Source organism: Astyanax mexicanus, chromosome 10, assembly GCF_023375975.1.
Source record: "Astyanax mexicanus isolate ESR-SI-001 chromosome 10, AstMex3_surface, whole genome shotgun sequence".
Taxonomy (NCBI): Eukaryota; Metazoa; Chordata; class Actinopteri; order Characiformes; family Acestrorhamphidae; genus Astyanax; species Astyanax mexicanus.
In genome coordinates, this window is record NC_064417.1 from 712101 (window position 1) to 726192 (window position 14092).

The window sequence follows — 14092 nt, forward strand, 5'->3', positions numbered from 1 at the left end:
GTAACCATTAATAACCTAATTGTAAACCATTTATAACCCCTTTATAAAGGTAGTCTTATTTTAAAGTGGTACCTTATTATTTTTATATTCTTAGGAGCATAACAGCATTAAATTACTGTAAGTGACCCCTGAGGATTAATAATCAACACTGATTAATGTGGATCCAAGTGGATTTACTAAGCGCTAACCGTGTATAAAATAAAATCAATTCTGCTGAGATAAATCAACAGAACCGGGCGAGCAACACCAGGCAATTACCGTACAAAACATATATAGTCTCATATATAAGCTCGCTGAAATCACACACATTACAGAAACAACTCTGTGCTGTTTTACGAGCTCGTTCACACATGACATCATAAACATACAGACATAATTCATCCGCACTGCAATTTCCACGCCGCCCGTTCCAATTAGGACCGTGACTCCAAGGACGGCGGGGAGTTACGGCGCTGACATTAGAGAGGACGCACCGGTCGCTCTCTTCTGTTTCCCGTTCCCGTGTCGGCTTGATTTTACATACCTCCTTTCCTACATATTTTCTTGTTGGGTTTTCTGGCACATTCCTTGGATATTCTTTTGACTGTAAAATGAATAAAAAACTCCAAAATAACAGAAGGCTCCGGAAGAAGTGAAGAAAATTGGGAGGAGAACATGCAACATTTTTTTCAGCACCCTCCCACCATTTATTCATTCATCCCACCATCCCACCATCCATATTTCCCTCCCTCCCTCCTTTCCCGTTCCCATTCCCTTTCCCTCGATCAATCAGAAACAACAAGAACAACGTTTTAAAAAAAAGTGCCTGTCAAGAAAGTTCACTGGGGTGTTTTTTCTTTTTTGATTTTTTCTAGGTGTTTTATGATTTTTTTTTTAAAGGTGAAATTCCAAAATATTGATTAATTGATTGATTTGTTGTACCCTGAGACCCTGGGACACAGGAAGCCTCTTTGCTTTTTTATTTATGTATTTTTTTTTCACATGCACTTCATTACATAAGGCCCGTTACAACCGTGAAGGAGACGTACAGTATGTGGAAGGAGAATTCTCCACATTGCATTGCCCGCAGCATGTATTGCAAAAGAATGCATGGCGCTTTGTGTCGCAATGCACGATTATGTGTCTCCTGCTTGACTTGCTTTGCTGCTGATGCAGCAAACATTTGCACGAGTGACAGGTATTGCACGAGGGGTGCCGTACGTGTGTTCACTAAGTCAATCAGTTCTTGCAGTCAATTCAATTTAGTTGAGTTTCTGCAGCAAAAAACCTGCATTTAAATCGACATAACTTTAATATAACTTGTTGTTCAATTTGAGTTCAATTTACGGAACAGACCGGATGTAAGACTGTTTTATCTGCTCCTGGGAAACGTACAACGGCACCCATATTTTGAGTTAAGCTCAATTAAAAAGAACTACAGTTTAGTTGAGTTAGTTGAGATAATGTTGGAAGAAACAGGACTGTAACGGGTCTTACAGGGCTAAGACTGATGCCACAGGCCTCTCGTGTTCCAGAATCGTTCGCCAACCCTACAGAAAAGGATCATTCACACACCAAGCAGGCTAATCGCTAAGCGCTAATCCCCCAGAACAGTCAAGACAGTGAGGATAGGAAGATGCACCAATATTTTTTAAAGTTTTTTTTTTAGTTCAAATCCAATCTTTTCCCCACATTTTTCATATTTTTCACGTCTCAGATTTTAATCTGAGCCCTCTCTCTTTTTCTTACCTTAAAAGATCATTTCTTTTTAAATTTTCGATTTTTGACACAAAAGAGGAACCCATAACAGTGGCATGGAAGGGAAGAGGTAATGGAAAAATGGAAAGACATGATGACAGGATGGTAGATCAAGTCAAGATGAAGATTGAGTTTTTTTGGACGGGATGAGACGGTGATGAGACACAGACACAGCATGCGCCAGACAAAGTCATGCTCCAAACACGATACAGAGGGTGACACAGAAGAAAGAGGAGATAAAAAGTGGAGATAGGAGGTTTTGGCTCTCGCGTCTCTCCCGTATACCCGACACACTCACCGTCCTCGGTCGGAACGTAGATGTTTAGGTACAAACAATCCTCGTTTTGGTCCTGTATGTACGTGGCGACTATATCCAGGTTAAAAGTGAACCAGATAGGCATCATGATCTCCGGCACGGCGTTGTGGATGTTTTGCGGGCACACGGGCGCGAAGTGCGTGGCGTTCTTGATCCCCGACCACGACGAGGGCGCCTCGGGGGGCAGGAAGCGCTTCTCGCCGGTGGGCGGAGCCGCGTAGGGCACGCCCAGGTACTGGTCCACGGGTCCCAGGATCTCGCTGGGCAGCGGGACCCTCACGCCGCGGAGCTTCCCGTAGTGCGTGTTCACCGTGGGGTAATAACTCTGCCCCCGGACCCAGAGCGCCGACGCCCAGCAAAAAAACATCCGTATCCACAGAGACGAGCCCCGGCCGAGGCCTGGCAACATCCGGCCCCTCCGCGCCGAGGGCCACATGGTCCGTAAAAAAAAACGCCCAGAGAGACGCCAACACTCACACACACACTCTCTCACACGCTCTTTTACACTCACTCAGCACACGTCTCTTCCGTCCTTCAGTCCCTCGACTCTTCTCGTTCTCGTAGTCGGCCTCATCGGAGGGAGGGGTCACGCGGACACGCGGAAAAAAGGAGCCACAAAAAAAGCCAACAAAAAACCCTCAAAAAAATCCAAACGCTGCTTTAAATTATTCCTCTATTCCACTGCTGTCCGTCCGTCCAGACGGTCCTCATTCACCGCTGTCCAGTTCCGCTTCTCCCGTCAGATCTTCTCTCTAAAAAAAAAGAAGACAGGAAAATGAATGCCGATTCCCAGCACACACACACACACACACACACACAGCCCGGACACTCGCTTTCTTTTCCTTTTTTTTATTTGACTTTCTTTACTCACTCACTTTTATTGACTCAGGGAGTGCTTTTCTGCACCACTATAAACCAGCGCGCATAAATATGACAGTGAGCCCTAATGCAGCCATCAATCTGCACAATCAAGAGAAGAGCAGGAGAGAGAGCAGGTCTACACGAGAGGAAGGCCTGCTGAACACATGCTGCTCCTCCTGCTGCTCATTCAACGCCTCCGTATCATCTGTGCACAGCTGTAGACAGATGTGTGTGTGTGTGTGTGTATACAGTATGTATGTATGTATGAGATAGAGCCGCACAATATATCATTTCAGCATCTGCATCAGTATCAAAACGTGTGCATGCACAATAATCATATAAATTAAACACTGGATGTGTTCTTATAATAAGTTAATAATACAAACTAGTTTTTAATAGAGTGTAGTATGTACAAACAGAGCTGCTACAAATAGAGCAGCTACAAACATTGTGGCTACAAAATCAAGTCTCTACAAACATTGTGGCTACAAATAGAGCAACTACAAACAGAGTAACTACAAATAGAGCAGCTACAAACATTGTGGCTACAAATAGAGCAACTACAAACAGAGCAGCTACAAAATCAAGTCTCTACAAACATTGTAGCTCGTAAAAAAGCAAGTTCATATTCACATATTTTTAAGAGTTCAGAAATCAATATTTGGTGGAATAACCCTGGTTGGTTTTTCATGCATCTTGGCATCATGTTCTCCTCCACCAGTCTTACACACTGCTTTTGGATAACTTTATGCTGCTTTACTCCTGGTGTAAAAATTCAAGCAGTTCAGTTTGGTGGTTTGATGGCTTGTGATCATCCATCTTCCTCTTGATTATATTCCAGAGGTTTTTAATGTGGTAAAATCAAAGAAAATCATTTTTAAATGGTCTCTCACTGTATGTATATATATATATATATATATATATATATATATATATATATATATATATATATATATATATATATATATATATATATATATATGGGTGTTGTAAGTTATATATATATGGGTTTTATATATGGGTGTGGATGGGGGATGGGGGTTGAAGAGTCTCTGTTGTCCATCAGGGCCAGGCAACAAATAAATAGACGTCCATCAAGCAAATATATTAACCTAGGGTACCCCCTCCAGCTCCTCTGGTCCTTAAAGAGATGGAAATGTGCAAAACAACATTTTTAAAACATTCTATCTCTCTCTCTCTCTCTCTCTCTCTCTCTCTCTCTCTCTCTCTCTCTCTCTCTCTCTGTGTCTCTCTCTCTCTCTCTCTTTCTCTCTCTGGGCCTTTCTAGAAAGATCACATTTGCAAACGCGACATGGGCGGTGGGCGCCCAGCGCAGTAAATGCTAATCAGTGGGGGAGGTAAGGGAGTCCCCGGTGGAGTGGAACCCTTCTCCACGCAGCGCTGATCAATTTTCAGTTCTTAAAGCTTAAGACCCCCCAGCCCTGGGCTGCGTCTCTGAGGGTCTGGAATAATAACGGTGGCGGGAGAAGGCTGGGGGTTTGCAGGCTGGATATTGCATCCTGAAAATGGCTGTAAATGATTTATAATGTATCTGCACCCCGTCGCCGAGTGCTAACCAACTGCTGGAAGCAATATGAGCGTTCCTGGAGGTGCACTTATCGCCGCGCCACACTTCTCCCACTGCTCAAAGCCTGCCAGTGTATTCCTCCGCCTCGCACGTGATTCACAGCGTCTACTCACACTTATCTACCTCAACAAACCAGCGAGGAGCAGAGCGAGGAACGGCCGAGTCCCGGAGAAAGAGCCGGAGACCAGTGGAGCTCAGGGAGCAGCTCTATACTGCATGCCGAACAGAACAGCGTACTGGAAACAACCTGAGAACGTATACTGTTTTTTCCCTTCCTACCAAAGATAGGGTGTAATATCACCAAAAAACATGCTGTAGATGAAAAGAGAGATTTTATATAGATACCCTATTTTTCACACTATAATACGCAACTTAAAATCCTTTAATTTTCCCAAAAGACACCATATTACTGAGCAGTAAAGCCAGTCGGCTGACGTACAGTATTACACAGGCGTTTCAATGAAGTTTCTCCAGCAATAAGGCTGGAGCAGTGCTATCTCTTTCACAAGCAACGGCGAAAAAAACGCTAGCTGTTAGAGCTCTGGGTTACCGTAACACTCAAGGTTCCTCAGTGTAGCGCTGTTGGGCAGCATTTACTAGCGCTAAGCACTGCTAACCACAGCAAGTTGTGGCCACGCCTTAATTATCTTGTTCCCATGCCCTGGCCACACATAAGGATCTCGTTCCCACGCCTTAATTATCTCTTTACATGGAGTAGGAGCTTTTTCCTGTGGTTTAATTATTAAGTCATAGCCATGCATTATCAACTTAGGGGCTTCATAGTTGTTCACTGGTAATCCTTCCCAAACAAAATGGCCGTCCCCACCACTTCATGTCACTATTTTTCTTTCACAATAAAAGTCCTTTAGGTTAAAAAAAAAAAAAAAAAAAACTGGAAGCAAATCAAAATTGATAAATAGCACATGAAAATCAGGCTAAAAAATCTTCTAGACTTTTAATGATCAGTTATATTAGTGGTGGTTATCCTAGAACTTTACACTTTAACCCTTATTTTAACCCTTATCACTGGTCCCAAAATGTGGCAGTGTCAGAGAGTTGTGTGTGTTTAAGTGTGTGTGTGTTTGTGTGTGTGTGTGTTTGTGTGTGTGGGTGTGTGTGTGTGGGTGTATGGGAGGTGGGTGTTCCCATGCAAAGCTGTTGGTTCTTATATTTAATTATTTTAGGATTCAAAACAGCAGTAAACAGCCCCGTATATCTGACTAATCTGCTTCTCCTTCCACTTAATTTAGTACGTTAACTGCTGACATTTGAAAACGTCGGCCATGATGAGCAACACCGTGTCGAACGGCAGCTTACGTCAAAAAATATTAGGTTATTTTGCGCTCATATGAGAAGTCAATGGCACGAAAAGCACATTAAAGGCTGTACTTACCGCTGGCCCAGCTAATCACTGCAAAATATTATTGGCCGTGTTAATGATGGCCTCGCAGCTGTGCTGTATTTACTAAGATGAATTATGTAATAGAACGGGAGTGCGATTCAACCTCTGCTGGATCCGACTGTATTAATCTGCAGGAGTGAAGCCCTCGCGCCGTAAATACACCACCAGGGCAAAGAGCACCGCCGCCATTCCTCAACACTGACAGCGGGTTCAGGGCACCCGAGTGGGGGGGGGGGGGGGTGACGCCATGTGACTGGTGGTTAGATTGGGTGGGGGGGACAGTGGTGTGGTCACCCCTGATTTGAAGAAACACCAAACCAAACCAACGAAAGAATAAGAATCTGGAGTTTCCTCCAATCAGCTCTCACCCAGTCCTGAGTATCGATCGTCTCGAGGCCGATCATAAATAAAGAGCAGGGGCAGAACTCTCAGGCCGAGGGGTTTATTACTGACTAATAGAGGACGCCCCCTCTGTACGTACATCTCATTATATACCCAACCCCCCTTTCTAATAGTGACAGATACAAACCAGCTCAGCTTTTCATCAAGATTCAGCGGCTGAAGATGATTAAAGTCGTACGTTTATGATATTAAAGTCATAATATAGTGTGAATAAAGTTATAATATTACTTAATATTAAGATCAAGCTTCTAAAGGTGATTTATGACAGCCCCATTTAGGGCCTGTCTTAAAAAAATAAAAACAGTTGACATTGAGATTAAAGTCAAACTTTTAGGAGATCACAGTAAAAATATTGCAAGTCGTAATTTTACAAGATTAAAGTCACAATATTGTGAGAATAAAGTCGTAGTGTTGTGAGAATAAAGTCATAATATTACAATGATAAAGTCGTAATATTGTGAGATTTAAATCGTAATACGGTGAGAATAAAGTTGTAATATAACAAGAATAAAGTCATAATATTGTGAGAAAAAAGTTGTCATTATAGACTCATTATAGACTCAGTATTATCCCTTATCCCAGAATCAGAGTGTCTCTTTCTCATCATTCCCTTTAAGAGTAGATCAGGTGCGCTCTGACTTTGGTGGATTGCTATTTTAACGGTGCAGCTACCTGGACGTGTCCAACAAACTCTTCTCAGCAGAGGAAACTGAGCTGCTGGTTGACGCTGTGAAGGAGCTCCAGCAGCTCATTTACGGGAACAGCAATGTTATTTTATTTACTATTCTGTTTATTGTTGATGTAAAAGTTTTGGGTTTGTGTACATGTACCTGCATAGCTAAGATAGCAATGAACATCTGACGATTGACTGCTGTCAGGGTTTAATTCAGTCAATGGAGCTCCTGTGTTTTCTGTTACCAAGATAAACAAGCAAAACTCCAGAAATGTACCTGAACAGCAGAACACCACGCCCATCAGTGCAGATATATACTGTATTTAGAGGCTCTGACGCTCTATTTAAAAAGCGCGGGTGAGAGGCGTGAAAATATACTGTTCATGGGGTGTAAGATAGCAATGAGCATCACAATGCATCTTGTGCAGGGCTTATAAATGAAATACACACACTGCTAAACGTATTACAATGTTTTTTTTTGTTTTTTTTTTACAAGGTTTTTGTACTATAATTTATACACTACAGTCTGTAGTCTTCTTTCTAACGATTTCCTTAAATAATGCATTCAGTGTTCAGCGTTCATGTAGTATTTTGCCGTACATATCGCCTATTGCACGCAGCAGAGGCTCGCGTTTGCCTAAGGATCATTTTTTAAGTTAAAAAGTAATTACGGACCTTAAAAAAAAATGGGTTGAACATTGCTGTGAGCACTTCAGTAACACCTATTAATCATAACTTAGATTCCAGCTGGCAGCAAAATGGTGCAATGTACACGGTTTGTTAGAGAACAGGAAATTAGGAAAAGCAATGAGCGAGAGCAGAGCCGGCTGAGGAGCCGACTATTATTCCCCGCTAAAGGAACAGCAGCCTGCTCCATCTCTTTCTAAATATTTCATATCATCTTCCCTCGTTCCTCCTCGGGCGAGATTATCAGCTATCAGCAATGACTCCTGTGCTCAAAATGCCAAAGAGTTCTGTCGACTCGTGCCTCGGCGAAAGCTGCCGGGCGTGACGAACGGCGCCGCACCATATTTAATCAAAGAGATTGGCATGTTGCACAAAGAATAAGCATTTGGGAAATGTCAAAATACAGTCGTCCATTCCAAATAATCCTGGCAGGGGAGACCGGGCCGCAGAAAACAGCCGATGCGGCCGTTATTGCATTGCAGCGGCTTTGGAATGATATCAAGGACAAATCAGAGCAGCACCGCTGAGCTGTGATCACCGCAACGGCTCAGCGTAAGCCTGGATAGCGTGGAGTAATAGAGCTGCACGATATAAATCGTTTAAGCATCGTCATCGCATGCATGCGTGCATGTGTGCATGTGCAATAGTCACATCGAGACTAACAGGAAGTGCAATGATGTCACTTAAGACAATTAAATCAAACACGTCATGCTGCTGTTTTTTTGTTCTCAACACAAAAAGTAGTCTTGATCGGTCCGGACGCGAGACAGTAGCATGCAGGTTGTGGCAGGGAAACCAGCGCTAAAGCCACATTTACACAAGGTGTAAAAAAAAAATTAAAATAAAAAACTAAACTGAACTGCACTCTTATTTCTTATTTGATATTTACATTTACAATAATATCAAAATCATATTGGTATCAGCAAATCAATAAGCGGCAAGCGCAACTGCATCCCAAGATAGAAATAGACATCTGACTGATGACTGTTGTCTGGGTTTTAATCAGGCAGTGGCGCGTGGTGTGTTTTCTGCCACTGAGATAGCAATACTCCAAAAATTTACCTGAACACCCCTGAACTCATTTCCACCACCACACCCATCAGTGTAGATAAATTCAGAAGCTCTGCTGCTGTTTAAACCAGGCAGGTGCATCACATTTTAGGCATTTTAACATGTAAGTACTTAAGTGCATAAGTGTAGTAAAAATAATACTCCAATAGATACAGATACTGGTGGGGCTGGTGATGTCATGGGCCATGCACTGTTTAATATTGTGATATATATTTAGCTGTGACCATCTTTACCCTTACTTACTGACACAGATACACACGATCTGCAGAAACAGGCGCTAAACCACGAGGTGTAAGAAAAAAAATTAAATAAATAAAAATCTGGAACATATTCTTGTCTTTTTCTTGTCTTGTAAAATGGAAATGTCAGCTACACCCACCGCCGTCCATACATCTCCATGATTTGTGAATGGCAAATGAACAACACACTACAGCAATATAAGCAGCGGAGTTATTCGCATACAGTATAATTTACTTTTAATGTCAGCATTGATTTTCTCTGTGCTGTGAGAAGCCTGCGAGTATTGCAACCCAAAGCACTATGCTACGCTCACACGCTAAAAAGAATATAATGCAAATACAATGTTGGCTCAGGGCCAAGGCTCACTTTTATTCACCGGAAACATGTTCCTTCAAAATGCTTATTTATGTGCATTTACGCACACAAATATTTGCTTTTTTATTTTTTTAGCCTAATCCGATAAAGCAGGGTTCTGTTTCACCCATAATTTAATGTGTTATGATCAGGAATATTATGAACAGTTTGCAGAAAGAGGTGAAAGTTATTGCACCCCTAAATTATTTCATTTCATCCATTCTTCTGAATTGGTCAAATAATGCCAAATAAAAGCAGCAAGTGTTTACTACATTGCTCCACAACAGGTTTTCCTCACTAAACTGAACTGCACTTCTATTTCTTATTTGGTATTTTCATGTACAATAATATCAAAATTATATTGGCATCAGCAAATCAATAAGTTGCAGGTGCGCCAGCCTCCCAGGATATGTATGGATTTTTGACTGATTACTATTGTCAGGGTTTTAATCAAGCAGTGGAGCACCTGTGTTTTTTTGCCACTAAGATAAAGTAGAAACATCCACTATATCCACTATTTTTACTACACTACTGTACTCAAGTACTAAAATGCTGTATCTGTACTGTAATGAAAGTATTATTTTTACTTTACTACTTAAGTGCTTAAGCACTAAAATGCTGTATCTATTAAAAATATTATTTTTACTTTACTACTTAAGTATTTATGTACTAAAATGCTTTATCTGTATCTACTGGAGTATTATTTTTACTTTACTACTTAAGTACTTATGTACTAAAATGTATTTGTGTTTACAGGAGTATTATTTTACTACATGTTTTGGATGACTTTTTGGATTAGTTTTTTTTTACTGTGATACATTATTATAGATAAGCATCACTGATAAAGAAGAGGATGAAAAATATATAATTATTGTGATCACTGAGGCCATGAGATATAATACTGAACTACTGAAAGCTGCATAAAACCTCTCAAACAAACAGAACAGAACAGAATGGAAGTGACCTTGCAGAGGGAATTATAAACCGCATACAACCACTTAAGATTTATCTCAGCCATGACTAGAACTGTATTCATGTGATGCCGAATTAGGTTACATATTTGGATGATGTAAGAAAACACAAACGGCGAGTTTCAGCGAGATCCATACTCTTAATTAATGAGGGCAGCATCTCGAGCCCTCGCTTCATAACAGATAGAAAAACTCCTGGACGATCTGCTGAACATGATGCTGGAGTCCCGCTGGGACGCAGTTCTGTACCCTTGGCCTAAATAAGCACAATATTCTCCGGCAGATAAGCAGGAGGAAGGACGTTCATTAGATGTCACACTATGGAATATATCGCAGCTAATTAAGTGTGTTTTGGAGAGATGCCACAAAGGCCACGCTTCATAATGAATCCTCCTGGAGCTGACAGCCCTGACAGCTTCATACAGCAGCAGCAGATCAGATGCAGGTTGATGAACAGAACGCTAGTCGTCTGAAACGTGTCCAGAGAAGCCGTGCGAAGAACCGTCTGCTGTAGATGCTGATAAACCAGCTGATTAGATGCATTTTGTAGTGTTTGAGAGAGAGAGGATCTCAGTGAACGCTGAAATATAATATATAATGTTTTTTACTTTAGCGTCTCACTGCCTCCTTCTGTTTAATGCATTTAATGTCTTTCTTACTTACTTACAATAACACTTATTCTCCCGCAGAGCAAACCATGGACTAGGGCTGCACCATATTGAAAAATTTTACATTGCAAATGTTTTATTTTTTTCGATTATATATATATATATATATATATAAACATCACGATATTAAACAATGCAGGGGCCATGACGTCACCATCACGTCCAGACCGATCAAGAGCTGAGTCAGCACCCAGCTCAACTCAAAACCCGAGAAAACAGCAAAACAACAGTAATCATCTTTTTAAAAGGTAAATAAGAGCATTTTACTGGGATTAAAATAATTCATTGAATTCAGATGTAACTGGAGTTTAGTACAGAAGAGTACAGACTAGGCTTCCAAGAGTTGTGAGGGACAGGCAAGGTCAGTAACAAAAAAAAAAAAAAAAAAACAGCAGTAAATTTAAACCACATACCAAAAGAGTCGTCAGTCAAAGCAGGGTTATACATGATAAATCCAGTCAAAACAAGTAAAAAGGTAAAAGAGAGGTCCAAAAATACAAAGATGCTCGGCAACAGGTAATCAATAGAATGGGCAAGACAAAAGATGAGGTAAAGAAGTAAGCAAAACAATAGAACGTGCCATAGAAGAGCTCGGAAAACTAGATTTGATACAAGTTCATATTCATAAAGTTTTAAGAGTTCAGAAATAATCAATATTTGGTGGAATAATCCTGGTTGTTTTTAATCACAGTTTTTTTTTCATGCATCTTGGCATCATGTTCTTCTCCTCCACCAGTCTTACACACTGCTTTTGGATAACTTTATGCTGCTTTACTCCTGGTGTAAAAATTCAAGCAGTTCAGTTTGGTGGTTTGATGGCTTGTGATCATCCATCTTCCTCTTGATTATATTCTTATTTTTATTTTTTCATATATTCTAATATTATATTTTATTGGTACAAATCAATACTTGCTGATGTATATATTGTATGTCCTAAAAGGAGAAGCAAACGCCTTGTCATGCATTTTTAGTTATTTTTTTATTAGTTTCAGAGGTATAAAGTGTAAAGCACAGATATGGATCGGCACAGTCCTATAAAAAAGTTCTCAAACTAAAGTATTGAACTGTATCTGTATCAATACATTTTAAAACGATACCCAGCCCTGGCAGTACCTTTAGCAAGTTAAAGTGAGGGCGAGGTGAGTATTGATATTTGAGTCTTGACTGATATTTGATGCCAGGTATCGATAAACAAAACTATATCATACATTGCGATATCAATATCTTATTCCAGCCATATTAAAGGTAGTGGTGATATCCATTTTAGTGGCTAAAATTTAGTTTTAATTTCCCCAAGCCATAAAAACAGTAGCATGAACTACAAACATTACATTTTATCAGCAAAGACATTATTATCAGTTCATATACAGAATGCAGTATATTAACAATAAAATAAAATAAAATCAATGCTAAAATAGGCATAAACTCCCAGCCGTCAGCAGCCAGTAGCTCATCATATTGCAGCAAATTGTGTTTAGAGTGCCCTGATTCACAGTCACTGTTTGGTACCATTCTTTATTATTATTATTATTATTATTAAGTTTCCATAATGTTTTATTATATGTACGGTGGGTCAATTGCTGGCTGGGTTTTACAGTAATCTGGCAGTGCGCTCTCTCTGATGTCGGGCAGAAGGAAACTAGTCTCGGGGTCGTTTCTGTGGTGATCCGAATCCCGCGTAACCCTTTGAAGACCCAATAACTCTGAGGATGAAATAGCTTTCAGGCTTTTCGCTGGGATTCATCAGGCTGAATTACCAGTAATTTACTCTGCTTTCAACCTAGTAAGCTTAGCGCTGCTATATACTCATGCAGATGGCTGATCTTTGGGCTCGGTTTCAAATTAAATTGTTTGTTTGCTTTGTGTATCTCCACCTCAGTATGGCTTTGTTTACTCTGGCAGCATTATTATTCGGAAACATAAGCCGTGTTCTGCAGCAGACTGCCGCCCGAGATCAGCGGGAACTCGCAGCTATTGGAGTCGATTTCCTCAAAACCAGCGACTGACCTTTTAAAATAAAAAGCTCCTCAAAAACAGATTCCGCCGCCGCTTATTTGAATAATTTCCCTCGGAAAAAACAGTAAAATGACCCAGATGTTAACTATAAAATTAGAGCTCTATTAATAGCATGACGTGTCTTGGCATTTGCAGTCGACCTGGCATGACCACATTAACATGCTGACAGAAAAATACGGCGAGCGTCGACCCGAGCGCGGCTTTTACTCAGCCGGATATCTGATGTTCAGCCGCGTCGACAGAAAGAACCCTGACTGCTCTACGCAAACAAATCACATTCACACTTAAAGCAGCAGAATCTGTTATATATATATATATATATATATATATATATATATATATATATATACATACATATACATCACACAATGCCACGTAAACACAGATATTAAAGATTTACTTTTTGGTAACACTTTAAAAAAAGACTACTTTTATAAAGAGTTTATAAATGCTTTATAAAGCATTTTATTACTGTTTATCAATTAGGTTGGAATACTTTAAAACCTACTGACAAGCAGTTAATAAATATATATGACAACATATAAATAGAAATGGCAACAGTGAGCTGACAATTTGCCAAATAGTGATTCTACACTTATTTCTACTGTCAAACTTTAGATCTTCCTAGATACTGATCTTACTTTGTGTTTTCCATCAGTCAGCATTAAACCTGTCATAGTAATATATTTGTATGTTTAACTATTTAATATAAATTAAATGACTTGAGTTGAAATAAATGACTAAGAAAGAGCGGCATCTACTGTACCCATCCAGAGAGAGTAAGGACAACTGTGCTCTCTCGTGGCTCTGGCTGCTGTTGGCAAGCTATATGAACAGGAATCGAATTAGAATTCGGCTAGAATTAGGAGTTTTACCCAAGGTCTTTTTTTATATAATATAATTATTGGTGTTGTGTGGCGTTTTAATCCAGATTGTAACTCAAACTCTGGTCTGTTCACTACAAAACAAGACAAACACAATTAACATCTCGCAAACTGAAGATCATAGCGAGACGTTTCCACTTTACAACAGATTACAGAATCAAAACATCGTCATCTGCACTCGAACAGAATGAGGTTTTTGCTTTGATGCACAGAAAACCTGAG

At 40.2% G+C, this 14092-nt stretch overlaps 1 protein-coding gene and 1 long non-coding RNA gene across 3 annotated transcripts in view; both read right to left on the minus strand.

The window, feature by feature from the left end:
* The window catches only part of LOC125804795 (uncharacterized), a 376893-nt gene that overhangs the window by 244290 nt on the left and 118511 nt on the right, over positions 1 to 14092 (minus strand). The gene's annotated exons all lie outside the window — the stretch shown is intronic.
* nlgn3a (neuroligin 3a) overlaps positions 1 to 14092 on the minus strand; it is a 211982-nt gene that overhangs the window by 158622 nt on the left and 39268 nt on the right. The window contains exons 2-3 of one of the 2 annotated variants that reach the window (XM_007228428.4): positions 2036 to 2805; positions 524 to 583 (exon numbers count right to left, since the gene is read on the minus strand). In XM_007228428.4, the coding sequence (XP_007228490.3) occupies positions 524 to 583; positions 2036 to 2489 (514 nt within the window). In that variant the 5' untranslated portion in view covers positions 2490 to 2805. The remainder of the gene's footprint in view (positions 1 to 523; positions 584 to 2035; positions 2806 to 14092) is intronic. The other variant, XM_007228429.4, reaches the window with a different exon arrangement.